This window comes from Corvus cornix, chromosome 1, assembly GCF_000738735.6.
Source record: "Corvus cornix cornix isolate S_Up_H32 chromosome 1, ASM73873v5, whole genome shotgun sequence".
Classification (NCBI taxonomy): domain Eukaryota; kingdom Metazoa; phylum Chordata; class Aves; order Passeriformes; family Corvidae; genus Corvus; species Corvus cornix.
This window is the reverse complement of record NC_046332.1, coordinates 117,085,997-117,102,819: the sequence shown is the minus strand read 5'-3', so window position 1 is coordinate 117,102,819 and position 16,823 is coordinate 117,085,997. Positions and strand designations below refer to the sequence as shown.

At 47.4% G+C, this 16,823-nt stretch overlaps 1 protein-coding gene across 1 annotated transcript in view; it reads left to right on the top strand.

Moving 5' to 3' along the window:
• Positions 1-16,823, top strand: part of ITSN1 (intersectin 1) — a 97,755-nt gene that overhangs the window by 17,332 nt on the left and 63,600 nt on the right. The window contains exons 2-4 of the mRNA XM_039555797.1: positions 9,252-9,311; positions 10,546-10,638; positions 11,291-11,354. Of these exons, the coding sequence (XP_039411731.1) occupies positions 9,284-9,311; positions 10,546-10,638; positions 11,291-11,354 (185 nt within the window). The 5' untranslated portion in view covers positions 9,252-9,283. The remainder of the gene's footprint in view (positions 1-9,251; positions 9,312-10,545; positions 10,639-11,290; positions 11,355-16,823) is intronic.

Sequence of the window (16,823 nt, the reverse complement as noted above, 5' to 3'; positions counted from 1 at the left end):
TTCCATATCCAGATTTTTCCTTGGAGTTGTTGGCTTTGTGTGCATGTCCTTACTCTCTCTTGCACAGCCTGAAATTATTCTCAGCCCTTGGCAGAAATGCAGAGTAGCTGGAACTTGGGGACACTTGGAGCCCTCCTGTTGCTCCTCAGCAGTTCAGTGGTGCTGCTGTGGGGCAGAGCTAAAGCTGAAATCTGGCTGTGCTCCCAGTAAAGTCTTGTCTTGACCTGTGGCTTTGTGTAGAGACCTGTGAACCTTGCTCTGTTTGCTTTGGGGAAGTCTTGTTCCATAAATCCTCGCACCTCAAGTGCAGTGAAATACATGGAAAGTCTTCCCTTGTTTTGTGTCTGTTTTGCTCATTTGTTTGCTCTGTCTGAACTTGTCATTTCCACTGGTAATGCATCCAGCAGGATTATTCCTGGCCTTGTATCTTAACATTTGAAGAGAGAAGGATTGGATGGGATACTGGGGAGAAATCCTTCCCTGGGGAGGCCCTGGCACAGGATGCCCAGAGCAGCTGGGGCTGCCCCTGGATCCCTGGCAGTGCCCAAGGCCAGGCTGGACATTGGGGCTTGGAGCAGCCTGGGACAGTGGAAGGTGTCCCTGCCCAGATGCAATGGGCTTTAGGATCCCTCCCAACCTAAAACATTCAGTGATTCTTTACTCCAGCCAAGAATAGAAATTTTTCCAGTTGTTGTTGAGATGCAGGAGCCTGATTTATGTGGATTTGTGGGAAAGCACAATTGTCATCTGGAAAGAGAGCTTGGCACATGCCCTTACACAATTTTTTTGTGCCATTCAAATGTATTGCAGTCAATTAATAATTCTATTTAATATAGAAATAGGATTTTTAGGTGGATTGTGCCTTTTAAAAATGTATGTGTATATTTACATATGTTCTATATGTATCTACATGTTGCATTTTATCTTGCAAACTGTTTGTTCTTTCCCTTATCCCATTGCATGTGTCATTTGCCTGGTTTTGTGGTCGCACCTGGGATGGTTTTGCTCTTGTTTGAAAACTGGTTCTAGGCATTTTGAAGGGAATTGATCTCCTGGAACCTGGAAACAGGAAACCCTTGCTTTGGGATATTCCTCATCTCATGCAGTGAAGCCTTTTTTGCTTAATTTCCTTAGAGTGTGCTTAAGGATATTTTAAATAGGAGACAGGAGCTCTAGCAATGGGGCTTTAGCATGTTTAATTCCTTGTTTAAGCTTTATGCAGCCTCTGCACGCTTGACCATGTGAGAGGGTCCCTGACCTTCCCTATGAACTGGTGCCTGCTCAGCCCCCTTTGTAGTGTAAAGAAATTCCTTGATTTTCCAAAAGCCCAAGGGCCTGTCATGTCCCTGTGAAAAACAGCCCAGGAAGTTTCACTGTCAGTTCCTCCAGCATTTGCATTTCTTCCCTATAAAGCTGCTGTTTCTTGCCTGTTGGACACCTTCTCCTGTTGGCCACCTGTGATCAACTGGTGCTGGAGCAATAGGGCTAAGTGTGACCAGAAGGAAGATGCATAACAGAAATCCTGGTCTAAATGCCACAATTTAAGTCTGTTCTTGCATCTGAAGAGCTCCTTGTGTCCTGCAAAATTTTGGAAGACAGAGCTTGGAAGAAATTCAGAGCAAAATGTCCTTGGGTGGGAGATAGGAGCTGCCTCAGGCAGTGGTGACGTGGGCTGACACAGCTATTGAGATGCTGATAAGGCTTGGTAGACGCTGAATGATTCTCCTATTAAACGACTGTTTGAAAATCTGCTTCCCAAATCTGCCCCAGCAGAGCCCTGCACTTATGTAACGGAGAGTTCAGGAGAGCAGCTGCTTGCAGGGCACAGAGTGACCTCCATGAGTCCTTCCAAGGACAGAGCCTTTGCTTTCATCACCAGCTGCAGCTTCTCCCTGCCCTACCAGACCTTTTATCTGCTGCTTTTGCCTCAGAGGAAGGCAAAGGGAATGGAAGTGCACATCCTGAACTCTCCTGACTCAACACTTGTGCTGACTCAGGGCTTTTCCTTCCTTCCTACCCTTCCCCCAGCAGAGCTGTTACTTAGTGGCAGAGGGAGAGAAGGTGAAGTGAAACATCTCAAGAACAGCCGATTTTCTTTTTTTTTTTTACAGTGTCCCCATTTCAAAGGATCAGCTCTAAAGTTGAGACAAGCATGTGGACTTTCACAGCGTAGCTAGGTGGGATTAGGTCAGGCCTACAAGTGATTAAATTTGGCTGGAAGGCCACCATTACTGTCCAAGATGGATATGATGGCTCTGACCTATTCCTTTGGCTTCCCTAATTCCTTTAAAAACATCAGGCTGGGTTGAAACATGGGAGGTCCTGCAGAGTTGTATCATGGGCATCTGTAGGAAAGGGAGGAAAGAAGTTTATCAGCCACTTCCTGGGATATTTCCATGATCTTCTTGATTTGGATGTGCTGCAGCAGTGTCCCCCTCGCTATAGGAGGTGGCCCGAGGTGGGTGGAATAGGTGTGAGAGTTGATGCAGGAATAAGGAAAGGGATAATCTGAAAAAAGCCACGTAATAATTTATTCTGTAGTTGGGCTGGTGCTTGCTGAGCTCCCAGACCAGATCCAGCAGAGATGAGGACGGGCCTGGAGCATCTACCTGCCCAGGAAAGGCTGAGGGGGCTGGGGCTGTTCCACCTCGAGAGGAGCCCCAGCTGAGAGGGGCTGTCAAACAGAACAGACTTGGAGGTCCAAGGGCACACAACACTCGCATCCAGCAGGGGCATCCTGCATCTCCTTGTCCTGCTTTCTGGATCATTCTTGAAGTTAATGTCAGCCAACAACTATTAAACTGAAAATAAAACAAGATACTTACTTTATTTCTTAATAAGGGGTTTAGAAACAGTTGAGTGATGCACTGGCTTTTCACTGTGTTAAATCTTCTAAAATAAGTGTCAGTCACCTCTTGAAAAGGGTGCTGTAATCCAGTCACAGTTCAGTTGGGACTGGAATTACTGGGGGAATGCTGTCAGGATTAAAACAAGCCCATGTGTGAGAGATCCCAGGATCCCTGAGGCTGGAAAAGCCCTCCCAGCCCAGCTGTGCCCAGCCGTGCCCCATGCCCACCTTGTCCCCAGCCCAGAGCACTGAGTGCCACCTCCAGCCCTTCCTGGGACACCTCCAGGGATGGGCACTCCAAACCTCCCTGGGCAGCTCTTCCCAAGGCCTGAGCTCCCTTTCCATGGGGAAATTCCTGCTGCTGTCCACCCTGAGCCTGCCCTGGCCCAGCCTGAGGCCGTTCCCTCTCCTCCTGTCCCTGTTCCCTGGCAGCAGAGCCCGACCCCCCCGGCTGCCCCCTCCTGTCAGGCAGATGATCTTTAAAGTCCCCCCCAACCCAAACCATTCCATGATTCTGGAATACAGAAGTGACTCCTCAGCAGTTTGATCATTGCCACCGGTGGTGGTGATCTGCAGTGGGGAGTTGTTTTGTTAATCTCATCTGGGTGCTTGGCACAAAGTAGAAGAAATGGCAGGACTTGACATTTGTGAAGGTTTTTACTTTCCCAGTGATTCCTGTAAGGAGCAGAAACCCGAAAAAGTTTTGCAGGCTGGTGACTGTGTTAAAATCTGATCTCCAAAGAGCAAGGATTAGAATTCCCTTAATGGCTCAAACTGCTTTTGTTTGCCAACATTGATCCAAAATTACCAGGTTTTGCTAAAACTCTTGAGTGCCTTGACTTGATCCTGGTCGTTCCCATGGAACACCTGCAAACTCCAAACCCTGCTGTCAGCATGGGACACTCTCATCTGATGTCCTGCTTGGAGGGATTTTGTTGTCATTTGGAATTCTTGGAGGATGTGGGGACTTTATCTGGTTGGGTTTGTCTCTTTTTTTTTTTTCCTGTAGGAGGAGGAAGGTGACTGATAAATGGCCTCAGGAATTAATTTTGGCATTCAAATCAAGAATTATCTCATGAGAAATTGTTTAGGAATAGAAATGCTGTGTTGCAGTTTAGGGAAAACAAAAATAGGGTCTTTTTTGTGTAAAATGTGTTTGTATAAAGACACACAACACTGAAATAGCTCAATTATTCTTAATTTATACGTCCTGTGGCTTTATTGCAGTTGTCTCTGTAAACATGGTCTCAGCAGAGCACAGATAACTTTAAATAGAAACTCTAATAAAGTTCTAAGCTGTGTTTTTAAAGTCGATGTATAATACATTGTGAAAGGGATTTTCATGCATGTCTGACTCCTATGAATAAATGTTTTTACTGGAGTTATTTTCAACCTGCTTATTTTTTCGAGGTAAAAACTTTCAACATCAGTACTTAGATATGATCTAGGATTTATATATATGGGGTTGGTCTCTATGTGGTTCAGTTTTATATGAACAAGTTTTAGGGTTAGGGTTTGACCCTCCTTGTTTTTTATAAGTTATATAAATACAAGCACTGCTTGTGTATAGAGTATTGGTTTATGAGAAGAAATAATCTGCAGTAAGGATCAAGAATTTGAATATTTCTGGGCTTAGCAACAGCAGTATAAGGTGGAAGAGAGAGGGAGCCCTGACAGCTGAGCTGGCTGAGCAGGGCCTTTCCTCCCTCACTCAGAGCTGGGGATAAGCAAATGTTTCTCATGAATGTCTGTTTTAACACTCTGTGTGTGTGAAGATAATTGTGTAGTGATGGAAGTTCCATTTGTACATAATATAAAAGTGGTGCTGTTGGAGTGCCTCGGTCCTGATGTTTGTTGTATGCTTTCCATCCCTGTGCCAGGGGGACATCTCATCATCCCCCGGGTCAGGCATGGGGAAAGGCTCCTTGTGCTCTGAACTGCATGGAAAACCGTGGCTGGGGAGGTTGTGGAAGGCAGGAGGGTTTCCTCTAGGGAAAGGTGTCCCTGTCCATGGCAAGGGGTGGCACTGGATGGGCTTTAAGTCCCAACCCAAACCATTCCATGCTTCTGTGATTGCACTCCCAGACTTTTTGAGCTTTCCACCTCCCAGGTGACACACAGGTCAAGCCCCTGAGCACAGGAGATGTTCAGTGCAATTGGAACAACTCTCACAACAGGGTCCTTTCTGCCTGCCCGGAACAGCACAGGCCAATAACCCCAAGCAGAAGGAAATCACACAGAGATCTGCGGAATGGTCCTGTGGGCATTCAAATTATTGATCTCCTGGAATGTCATTGATCTGTCACACTGCTCTCCCTGACCGGGAGCACCAACATGCTCCAGTGCCCCAGACCTGACAGGAGGGGGCAGCCGGGGGGGTCGGGCTCTGCTGCCAGGGAACAGGGACAGGAGGAGAGGGAACGGCCTCAGGCTGGGCCAGGGGAGGCTCAGGGTGGACAGCAGCAGGAATTTCCCCATGGAAAGGGAGCTCAGGCCTTGGAAAGAGCTGCCCAGGGAGGTTTGGAGTGCCCATCCCTGGAGGTGTCCCAGGAAGGGCTGGAGGTGGCACTCAGTGCTCTGGGCTGGGGACAAGGTGGGCATCGGGCACAGCTGGGCCTGGCTGGGCTGGGAGGGCTTTTCCAGCCTCAGGGATCCTCTGACCTTGGTGGGGCCTGTGGGATGGCTGCTGTTGGCACAACACTGGGAATTGGAAAGCTGGAACGTTTGCCTTTTCTGGAGGGTTGGTAAGTACAGAACTCGTGACTGATCCCAGTGTTCAGTGGTTTATACTCTGTGGATGAGATGTGGATCGCTATTCTTTAGGGATGAAGGGATTTGTGTTGGAAGGAGGTGTTTAATGTTGGATTGATTTGGCAAATCCCAGAGCAGCAATGGCTTAAGCTCTTTTGTGACAGGCACAGGTGAGTAGCTCAGTGTTCCTCGTTGTGCTCTCTAGAAGCAGGCCAAAGTATCTGTTGCATCTTCTGACTCTTGTGCAAAATGAACCCTTTGATGGTCTGACTGTTGGTCACATTTCCTTGCTGGCATGATTTTGCTGATGGTGGGAGTTGTGGGCTGGCTTCCCAAGGGAACTGTGTGCGATTGACTGACGGTGCAGTTGTGGTTCCTCTTATCATCTCCCCTTCTTCCTGTTTGAATCATTTTTGAACTTGTTGGTCAATGTCAGTTGAATTTGTTAGAGTTCAAAGCTGAAATTTGTAAGTTCCTACAAATACAAATATGAGTACTTGGAGTGAAATCACAGCTTTCCTGAAGGGAAGGGATGGCACAGAGCTCAGCTTATCCAGCCCAGGTTTCTGGCACCTGTCTGGGCAGTTGGTTCCTTCACGATTTTTGTTTTATCCCACTATGGGTTCTTTCTTGGGGATGCTGGGAGAGACAAGGAAGGCACAGGAGTGGAGTCAGTGCTGCTGGGGAACTGGTAGAGAGTGGAGAATGTGGAATGCACATCTAAACAACTGGTTACTATTGCAAAATAAGGTTGGAAATTGAGATGTCAGTTCTGATCTTCACTGCAATAGAGACCTGGAGGGGCTGAGCATGTCCAGGGCAGGGAAGGGAGCTGGGAAGGGGCTGGAGCCCCAGGAGCGGCTGAGGGAGCTGGGAAGGGGCTCAGGCTGGAGCAAAGGAGGCTCAGGGGGGACCTTGTGGCTCTGCACAAGTCCCTGACAGGAGGGGGCAGCCGGGGGGGTCGGGCTCTGCTGCCAGGGAACAGGGACAGGAGGAGAGGGAACGGCCTCAGGCTGGGCCAGGGCAGGCTCAGGGTGGACAGCAGCAGGAATTTCCCCATGGAAAGGGAGCTCAGGCCTTGGAAAGAGCTGCCCAGGGAGGTTTGGAGTGCCCATCCCTGGAGGTGTCCCAGGAAGGGCTGGAGGTGGCACTCAGTGCTCTGGGCTGGGCACAAGGTGGGCATCGGGCACAGCTGGGCCTGGCTGGGCTGGGAGGGCTTTTCCAGCCTCAGGGATCCTGGGATTCTGTGCTATTTTTTGTGCTTTACAATACATATATATGATAATTTATAATGTAACAGCTGTACCACATGTTTTTGGGGATAAATAATACCTGGTCTCCATCCCTGAGCTCTTCAACCCCGAAAATAGAATCACAGAACAACTGTGGTCAGGATGGACCTCGAAAGACCATCTGGTCCAGCCTTTGGGAGACAGAGTTGGGGCCCCTGCTGTCACCTCCTCAGTCACGCAAAATGAAACCTGTGGTTATGGAGCTTGGGTGACCATCAGCAATAAACAACAAACTCCAGCATATTCCAGTAAGGGAGATTTGTCTTTCCCTCAGTTTGATTCCCGTTGTTTCTCTGTCTGCAGTTGATTTTGATTTGGGTTTCAGTGTCTCAAATTTAAACACAGTTTTCTGCTCCTTCTCTCCATTCCCCCATCGTTATTTCATCTGGCTTTGTATTTTTTCTCTCTTTCTTCTCTTTTTTCTCCCCCTCTGGAAGTTCTTTGGAATAGTTTCTGCTTTCCTTGGCATCCAGCATGGGGCTGGTATTCAGACTTCCCACTCCCTCTCCTCTTCCTCCTCTGTTCAAGGTAAAGGGGAGTCAATTCTTTTGGAATCTTGGCAGTCTGTGGAGGAGGATCTTCCCTGAAGGGCTGAGCACTGTAAATGCTCTGCTGGTTCCCCTTGTGATAAAAAGGAAAAGATAATATGGAAACTGCCCGGGCTGTGAGAGGAGGCACTTCAGGGAGTTCTGCTTTTGGTTTTTCCTGTTTTGGGTTGGCTTTTTTTGGGGAGTTTTTTGTTTGCTTGGTTTTTGGTTTTGTTTGGTTGGGTTTTGGTTTTGTTTGTTTTTGTTTCTTGTTTATTTTTGTTTATTTTTTGTTGTTGGTTTGGTTTTGGTTTTTTTTTGTTTGGTTGGGGGGGTTGTTTTGGGTTTTTTGTTTTTACTTTTTCCTCCTTTTTTCCTCCTCCTTCTCCCCTCCTTTTTTCCTCCTTTTTTTTTTTCCTTTTATTTTTTCCTCAGGGTTTCCTTGCAGTCACAAAACCCAGCGGCATCGCAGAGTTCTTGCCCGCAGCAGAGTACAATAAGAAAACATAGGCAAAGATAAAAGTGCTGATCTTTCAGCACTTCAGGAATACTTTTGGGAGAGCCCCACACCTCAGGGAGCTCGTTCTGAACACTCTGGATCCTGGTGCCTGGAATTTGAAACTTTGGAGGTAACACTTGCTGTGCACAGAGCAGCACCAGCTGCATTCCCTGGCCTTGGGGACAAGCATTTGGAGTCACGTGCTTGGCCAAATTACGAGGAAAAAGAATCAGGATTGTGTCCATCATTCCCTAAATTCCAACTGCTGAGGAGCCTGGCTGGCAAAAGCACCAGGGGTTTGTTCAGGGACATCTGGGGAGGGGATGCAGAGGAGGTTCCCAAGTTGGAAGCCAGAAGAGAATGTGGGAAGTGTGAAAGGGGGATGGGGAGGGGAGCAAACAGGAATTCAGACAAAAGGAAATTGTTGGTGCAAGTGAATGCCTTTTCTTGGGGATATTGATAAATTTCTGCTGCTGTTCAAGCAGCCTAAATTGTTCTCCTTCTGATTCTGTTCCCTTTGCCTTTCTGCTGTTGCCTGGAAGACACGAGTGGAATCTCGCAGGACAAGAGGCCGTCGCTCATTGTTGTGCGGCTCCGGTGCTGGTCATTGTTCCTTGGCTCAGGCAGCTCATGTCAGGCTTTGTGTGCAGCAAGAAAAATGTTTTTCCTTTTCTCTGTCCAGATTAAATTTGGAGCCTGTGTAGTTGCTTTGTTTGCAGAGCCAGTGGTGCTCTCCTGGAGGCTCTCCCCGACTCCAACGGCACCTTGGGCACTTGGTGCTCCTCAGATCTGGAGCTGGGCTGGGGGTAAAGCAGCCTGGAAATGGAGTTTAATCTTTATAATGTATTTGGTTTCAACAAAGGGACACTGAGCAGGGCAGTGCATTTTCTGTCAGCAATAAAAACCAGATTGCTGACAATGTTGGGTTTCAACAGTTGGAAATGGAACCAGTTTCCCTCCTAAGCAGAGCAGGGATTGTAACATTCAGGAAAGTCATGGAGCCTGGAGCAGCATCCCTGGGTTCTGAGTGAGCTCTGTCCTTCCCTCCATCACTGATTTATAAATAAAGGCTGGTTTTGAGGCCATTCTTAAAGCAGAACTGAAAGGTAGCTGTTTCCTGGTAGGAAGATGCCCTCATGCATGCACAGGGAAGTGCAAAAATGAGACACTGAGTTCTGTAAGTCACAGTTGGTGTGGGAAGTATTGATACATTCCTGCTTCTTCACTGCTTTTTTTTTTTTTCTGTATTTTTTCTGTAATTAATCAGACAGAAAATACATGGAAAATGGAAGATACTGTGTTTGAATATCTCTTTATTATTTTTTTTTCTCCAGGCATCTATTAACAAGCTAAAAGTGACAGAACCATGGCTCAGTTTCCAACACCTTTTGGGGGTAAGTGGTTTCTGGTGTGTTCTGAACTGTTCCTATGTGCAAAAACTTGGCATAGATGTGTTCCTTTCCGAGAGTTTTCTACAGGGAAGTATTTGTGCAGAGTGCATCTCTCTGAGCTGAGAATTTCTCTGATTTGTGATGGCTTTGCAGACACCTCTCAGCCCACAGCACAGCAGGGCAGGATCGCTGTGTCCTGTATTGATCCCTTCCAGCCCCACACTCTGTCCCTGCAGGGCACATCCAGGCCACTCAGCCCCTGCCAGTGGGGCACCACCTCATTCTGCTCCACTTGTACTGGAGAAGTGCAGATGCTTTTCCCTTTCAGAGTTCCTGGACTTTTTAATTGCTGAAAGGTCCAGCAGATGCCTTTGGGTGTTACCTCTTCCAGTTTTTTTCCTTGTTTTCCCATCACTCATGTTTAGATTAGAACAAAAGTGACACATTTTTAGCTCTTCATTTACACCAGGGGAAGTTGCAGCATCTGTAACTGCAGTGAAAAATCCAGGATGGGCCCTGGCAGTGCAGTTGGGACAGTATTTTTGCTATTCACATGAAATCACAGAATCCCAGAAGGGATTGGGTTGGGAGGGACCTTGAAGCCCATCCAGTGCCACCCCTGCCATGGCAGGGACACCTCCCACTGTGCCAGGCTGCTCCAAGCCCCAATGTCCAGCCTGGCCTTGGGCACTGCCAGGGATCCAGGGGCAGCCCCAGCTGCTCTGGGCACCCTGTGCCAGGGCCTGCCCACCCTCCCAGGGAAGGATTTCTTCTGTATAACTCACCCAAATTTCCCCTCTTCCAGTCTGAAGACAAAGATTTTCCATCTGTGCTTGTCCTGTCACTCAGTTCCTGATGAGCAGTCCCTCTTCCTTGTAGGCCCCTTCAGATCCTGGGAATACATTTGGGAGTTCAGTTTTGCAGCTGATCTGCAGAAGGATTACAAAGATAAATGTCAGTGCTGAATCAGAGTAACTGCTCTGGTTCCACATAAAGGTTGCAGCTGTTCAGGGCTTTTCTCTGGGCAGGGTTGGGCGGGGTATTGGGGAGGAATGAGGTGCCTTTGCAGGTAAAGGCACTGGAATTTCAGCTCTGTGTGTGCTCTGGGGGGCCAGTGAGCTCCCACCCTTGGGTTGTTTGCAGAGGCCCAGAATGATATAATTGCAGTCAGATATCAAAGGAGGGTGGTTTTTAGGTAATGTTTCTTTATGTCATTTCTCAATTTCTTTTGAACCAGGCAACCTGGATATCTGGGCTATTACTGTGGAGGAGAGAGCAAAACATGACCAACAGTTCCATAGTCTGAAACCAACAGCTGGATTTATCACTGGTAAACAAACAGTTTTCACTTTTAATTTTGTTTAGTTAAATACTAACTGGTGAGCCTAAACAGACAGAGCTGCCTGGGAGACATATGGGCATAAGAATTAGAAAATTTGAACAGGTATTTCTTATTTTGTTCAAATGCCTTGCCACATCAGCCCCAACTTTTCTGTTATTTTCTGGTATTTTCTCTTCCCCATCCTGCTGCGGAAGGGAAGGGAGTGATGGGTTCTTTGTCTGTGCCTGGGGTCAGCCCACCACACTGAAACTGTGATGAATGAAAGGTCTGATTAAATAAAGGTGTGTCAATTTAACTGAAATCGGGTTTAGAAATTCAGTTTGTAAAGCACTGACATCAGCATGGTTGACCTCTTGGGAAGATCTAAATGCAAAACTGATTGAAGCAGTGGGAAGCAAAGCTCCAAATCAAGGAATTGCACATCCTTCTAAAGTTTCGTCAAAGTTTGGTCTCAAAGGCAATAGGAGGCCTCCTCTTTGTTACTGTTTTGTTACATTGAATTTTCTTAGTGCTTTGTACATGATCACCGGTCATGGAATGGGTTGGGCTTCTGTTGCAGGTATTTTTTGCCTCCTGATTCCCCGTTCCTCTGCCAGCTGTTTGGAGCTGTAGCTGAAGCCATGTCCTATTTATTTTACAGGTGATCAAGCCAGGAACTTTTTTTTCCAATCTGGGTTACCTCAGCCAGTGCTAGCACAGATATGGTGAGTGTGGAGGTGGGATACAGGGGTGTTTGTGGGACACACTGGGGTAGGGCTGAATGCAACTGGGGCTGGGCTCTCCTGGGCTCCTCAGGCTCAGGGTTGGGGCCAGGCCTGCTCAGTGTGTTTGTGGGGGATCTGGATCAGGGCTCCCTCAGGCAGTTCCTCGACAGTGCCAGGCTGTCCTGGCTGGGTGGGTGTGGCTGTGCTGGAGGGCAGAGAGCTCTGCAGGGGGATCTGACAGGCTGGAGCCATGGGCTGTGGTCAGTGGGGTGAGGGTCAACAAGGGCAAGTGCTGGGTCCTGCCCTGGGGTCACCACAGCCCCGTGGAACACTCCAGTCTTGGGAAAGAGGGGCTGGAAAGCTGGGAAAGGCCCTGGGAGTGCTGGTGACAGCACCTGGACAGGAGCCCAGGGGTGCCCAGGTGTCCCCAGGTGGGCAGGAGGTCGATGGCCCCTGGGCTGTCCCAGCAAATGGCATTCTTGAAGTTGGCAGTTTCAAACCCTCATTGCAAATTGCTAAATGCTTTCAGCTTTATTAAAGCTGGACTAATACAGTTGCTCAGCACAGTAATTAGTGTTAAAAATCTGTTAATGGGAGAGCATAGGCAAGACCTGGAGTATTTGTTACAAAAATGAAGATTGACATAGACTGTTTCCAGTGGAGTCAAAGCTTGGAAGCTGGAAATTTTTGTCATTCCTTGGTGAGTTCAGCCAGATCCAAATCTGCTGCCTGTTACACAGCACAGACATTCCTACACTGCTGGATTTTCCTGCAGGAATGAAGGTGCTTCTGCTCCAAATTCTTTGACCCTGCCAGACCTGGACCTGTGTGTGGAGGGCCAGGAGCCAGGGAATGGCTTCCCAGTGCCAGAGGGCAGGGCTGGATGGGAGATTGGGCAGGAATTGTTCCCTGGGAGGGTGGGCAGGCCCTGGCACAGGGTGCCCAGAGCAGCTGGGGCTGCCCCTGGATCCCTGGCAGTGCCCAAGGCCAGGCTGGACATTGGGGCTTGGAGCAGCCTGGCACAGTGGGAGGTGTCCCTGCCATGGCAGGGCTGGCACTGGATGGGCCTCCCAACCCAATCCATTCCGTGATTCTATGATTATTCATGATTTGCATTAATAATATTCCTACCAACACACATTTTGGTGCTTGATAGAGAGAATTAAAACTGGTTTTCATTCTAAATTGGTAAAGCAGCAGAGGGATGGAGAACTTTGGAGAAATCTGTTACCTTTTCCTCTGTGAGCTATTTGACAGGGAGTTCAGTGCCATTACAAAAACTTTCTGGTGCAGTAAGGACTGTTAAAGGCAGAATTTTGCTCTAATTGGAGAAAGAGGAGAATTATTTTATTGCTTTGAAAATCTGCATGCCCAGACCTACATGGCTTTTAAATACAGAGCTTATTTTCTTTTCTAATTATCTTCATCTTACAAATACCGAAGCTGGAGTGGTTGTCTTATTTACTGAAGACTCAGTGAGTGTTAAAATGTCCCTTTGGAACTTCTCTTGCCTCTGAATTAAGCAAGGAAAGAAGTTTTGTCTTAAACAAGACATCCTTTCTCCAAAAATCTTCCATAGGCATTGGCTTTAAATAGGTGTTAACAAAACCAAACAGTTGTAAACAGTCTGACTAAGGATCTCTTCCTCTCTGAATTATTCAGTTTTCCAGGCTCTTGAGAGGAAGGGAATCATTCCACTCCCTTTGGAGTTGTCATAGAGACAAGACCTGCACATTTTTGTTAATGAAGCTGAACTAAAACTTATTCAAGCTGCCTTTCTAAATCATAAAGCAGCTCATAGACATTCCTTTCTCTCTGTCTCTCTTATTTTTTCAGTCATCTCTGAATTAAGAGAAGTAAATATTTAAGTAAAAATCTTTATACAGATCCTTGAGTACTTTAGGGTGGGAGTTCTGGAGTAATGAGCCCAAAATCTCTGACAGATAGGAGCTGCAGAAAAGTGCTCTTCCATCAGTATTTACTCATGGAATAGCTGGGTTGGGGTTTTTGTAGGTAGCATTTGATTGTTACTGGGAGGGAAGGGCAGGTACAGGCGTCCTTAAGGAAGGAAAGTTGTAATTCTGAGTTGGAGCAGCTTGTAAAACTCTGAAATTAATTTTCTGATCTGAGAAATCCCAGAATCCCAGGATGATTTGGGTTGGGAGAGACTTTAAAGCCCACCCAGTGCCAGCCCTGCCATGGCAGGGACACCTCCCACTGTGCCAGGCTGCTCCAAGCCCCAATGTCCAGCCTGGCCTTGGGCACTGCCAGGGATCCAGGGGAGTCCGTAAGGAAGTGTCTGTATGGATGTCTGAGTGTTGTGTTTTGGAAGTGTTTTCCTATTCTTGATCATTCTACTGATTTTAACTGCAGCTGATTGTAATAATGTGAGAAAAGCCTGGCCTGTGTTTCCTAAAGGATCCCTCACAGCTGGAGGGACACAAGGAATAAATCTGATCAATCCCTCATTTCTGTGCTCATAAAAGCTTCCCCAGAATTCACAGTCCTTCAGAACAGCAGCATTGAGAATTCCTGTGTCCCTTGTACTCCTCATTCAAGGAAAGAAAAGTCTCTGGGACCTCAGTGAGCAAAGGAGTGAAGTATTATGGTCTGCCACGAAAGCTTCTGTGTTGTTCTACACTTTACCAGCTCCAGACTCCTCCAGGCTGGTGATCAATTAAGAAGCCTCTAATGAGGCTTTGAGCTGGGCCTGCAGTGGCTTGGGAGATAACTGTGCTTAAGCAGAATAATTTGCCTCTCTTTAGAGCCCTGAGGAATGGGGGTCTCAAAGAGCATCTCCTGTGTGGCCTGGCCCTCTGGAATGAAACGAGAACTGAAATAATCACTGCCAGGTGTTCTCCATGTATTTGGAGTTACTTATTTTGTCAGGACAGAGGCACTGGGTGACTTCCCTGTTCCTGACATCTGCTTCCCTCCCAGCCTTCCTAAATCTGTGTCCAAGGGTGGGCAAAAGCAGGGGTAATTCTGGGAGCTGTGACTTCCTGCACAGGCATTGATGGCGTGACTGAGGCCAGAGACCTGATTGCTGCTCACTGCTCATGGCTGAGCTTGTAACACAGTCTGGGACTGTGTAATGCAGTATGGGAATGTCCAGCTAAATCAGTCCAGATTTGGGAACTGCACAGAGATTCCTTGGTTTAACACGGTGCTGGTTTCATGGATAGATGGTTTGTGTGCTAATTACAGCATATTTGATGGGAAAACTGCCCATGTTCAGTTTCTGCAGCTCATAAATGCAAAAGTAATCAAGCTGGCTTTTCATTCTGCAGAAAAGATGAGAGAAAGGAGGAGGAAAAGATCCATGGGGAAGGGATTTGTCAGCACCTGAGCCCTGGGGTGGTGCTGAGCTCACTGCAGCTCTTGTCATTAGATACAGACACAAGCCTGGTCTATAAAAGATAATAAATATTTAGTCAGTGTTTAATCCATTTACTCTGCACTGGTTCCGGCCAGACCACAAATGAAGCAAATACAGGACACCACATTTTCCCAATTTCATTAGGAGCAGAAATTAGTGAAATTAGTTGGTATTTCCTGTCAGGCCCTCCCTGCATTTCAGGTGCTGTTTATTCCAAAGCAGCACAGTAAAATCCAGCAGCCTGACACCAACTCCTGCAACTAGAAATGAGAATGTGTCCTATTTTTGCAGGAAGATTCTGTCATACAAAAGCTGCTTTTTCTTTCCATGGTATAAAACTGGAGAAATTCTGGGGGGGTGCAGAGAACTCTTTGCACTGAAATTTGTGCTGGTAATTTCAATAGTGAAGCTGTTGGTGTAGAGTAAATGAGTTCACAGAAGGTCAGATGTTGAATGAAAAGCTACAGCTGCTGATGTGGATCGGAGTTCAATGAGAGCATGACACTGGTGCACATCAGTTTCTGATCACGGGGCAGTTCATGTTTTCCCATGTAGAATGCAAAGATTTGCTGTGTCCCAGTGGGAAAGGGTGCCTGGAGAATCAAGGTTCCTACAGGGTGATCTTTACTCTTCCTGCATTTTCCTGGCTGTGGATAGAACCCACTGAGGGTCTGTCTGTGCTTATAAATAGAAAGGTTTATGTCTTATAAATCAAAGTATTTGCAGGTGTAGAAGCCACTGGTAAGACTATTATGGGACAGGCTGGGGGAACTGGGGGTGTTCACCTGGAGAAGAGGAGGATCCAGGGAGAGCTCAGAGCCCCTTGCAGGGCCTAAAGGGGCTCCAGGAGAGCTGCAGAGGGACTGGGGACAAGGCATGGAGGAACAGGAGCCAGGGAATGGCTTCCCAGTGCCAAAGGGCAGGGCTGGATGGGAGATTGGGCAGGAATTGTTCCCTGGCAGGGTGGGCAGGCCCTGGCACAGGGTGCCCAGAGCAGCTGGGGCTGCCCCTGGATCCCTGGCAGTGCCCAAGGCCAGGCTGGACACTGGGGCTTGGAGCAGCCTGGGACAGTGGGAGGTGTCCCTGCCATGGCAGGGGTGGCACTGGATGGGCTTTGAGGTCCCTCCCAGCTCAAACCAGTCTGGAGTTTTGTGATTCAGCATCTTTCAGGCATGGGTGCAGCACATAATTTTAAGGATATCAGTATCTAAGTCTCAGTTTCCTCTCCAGACTTTCTGGAGAAAGAAATGCTGCTCCCAGATTTTAATTTCTGTTATTTAGCCCCATGACATCAGAACTGATGGTTTAAGGCAGCTACACCACTGAAAATCTTTTCTTAGGAGTACTGGAGAGGTTTGGAGTGTCTCTGATGCTGTTGGGGATCTAAACCTGTGCCAGTCCCTGCTGGGATCTGCCTCTGTGGAGGTTTTCAAGTTTCGGGGGGGTTTTTTTGGAGTGGGATGATTTCATTTTGCCACTGCCTTTACCTGGCTGTCTCCTTGTGTGTCAGTTATAAACAGCTGTCAATTCACTGGGGTACTTTTGGGATACCTTTCCATCAAGTTGCACAAAAACTTTCTTTGAGAGGGATTTGTTCCAAAATGAAGCTCTGGTTCAGCCACACTGCCCAGGGCCTTTGTGTTGGCACACCCATGACATATAAATAATAAATGCATGAACTTCAAAGTCTGTGTTATTCCAGTGCTGAAATCTGTACTTAATTCTTCAAACAAACACAAAGAAATAAGGACAATGTTTAAAAGTAAGTTTACAGCTAATTCTGTTATTTATGTGTGTTTACTCTGGGGGTTTTTGGTGTGCAGTGGCAGGAACTGACACTCTTCTTCCTGCTTCTCTCCCCACAAGCTCCCACCCCTATTCCCTGCTGAGCTGGGTTTTCTTAACTAGCAAGGGAAGGAACAAAAAGCAGACTGTTTAAGTCAGACTCCTTTCCCTGAAAGCCTATTCAAGGCCTAGGCTCAATGTTTCATCTTGAGTGCTATTGTTTAATTGAAAACACATTTGCACACTCGCAGATGGAGCGGTGCTGAGGGGAGTCACAGATTTAAAGAATGTTTTATTTTAAGTGT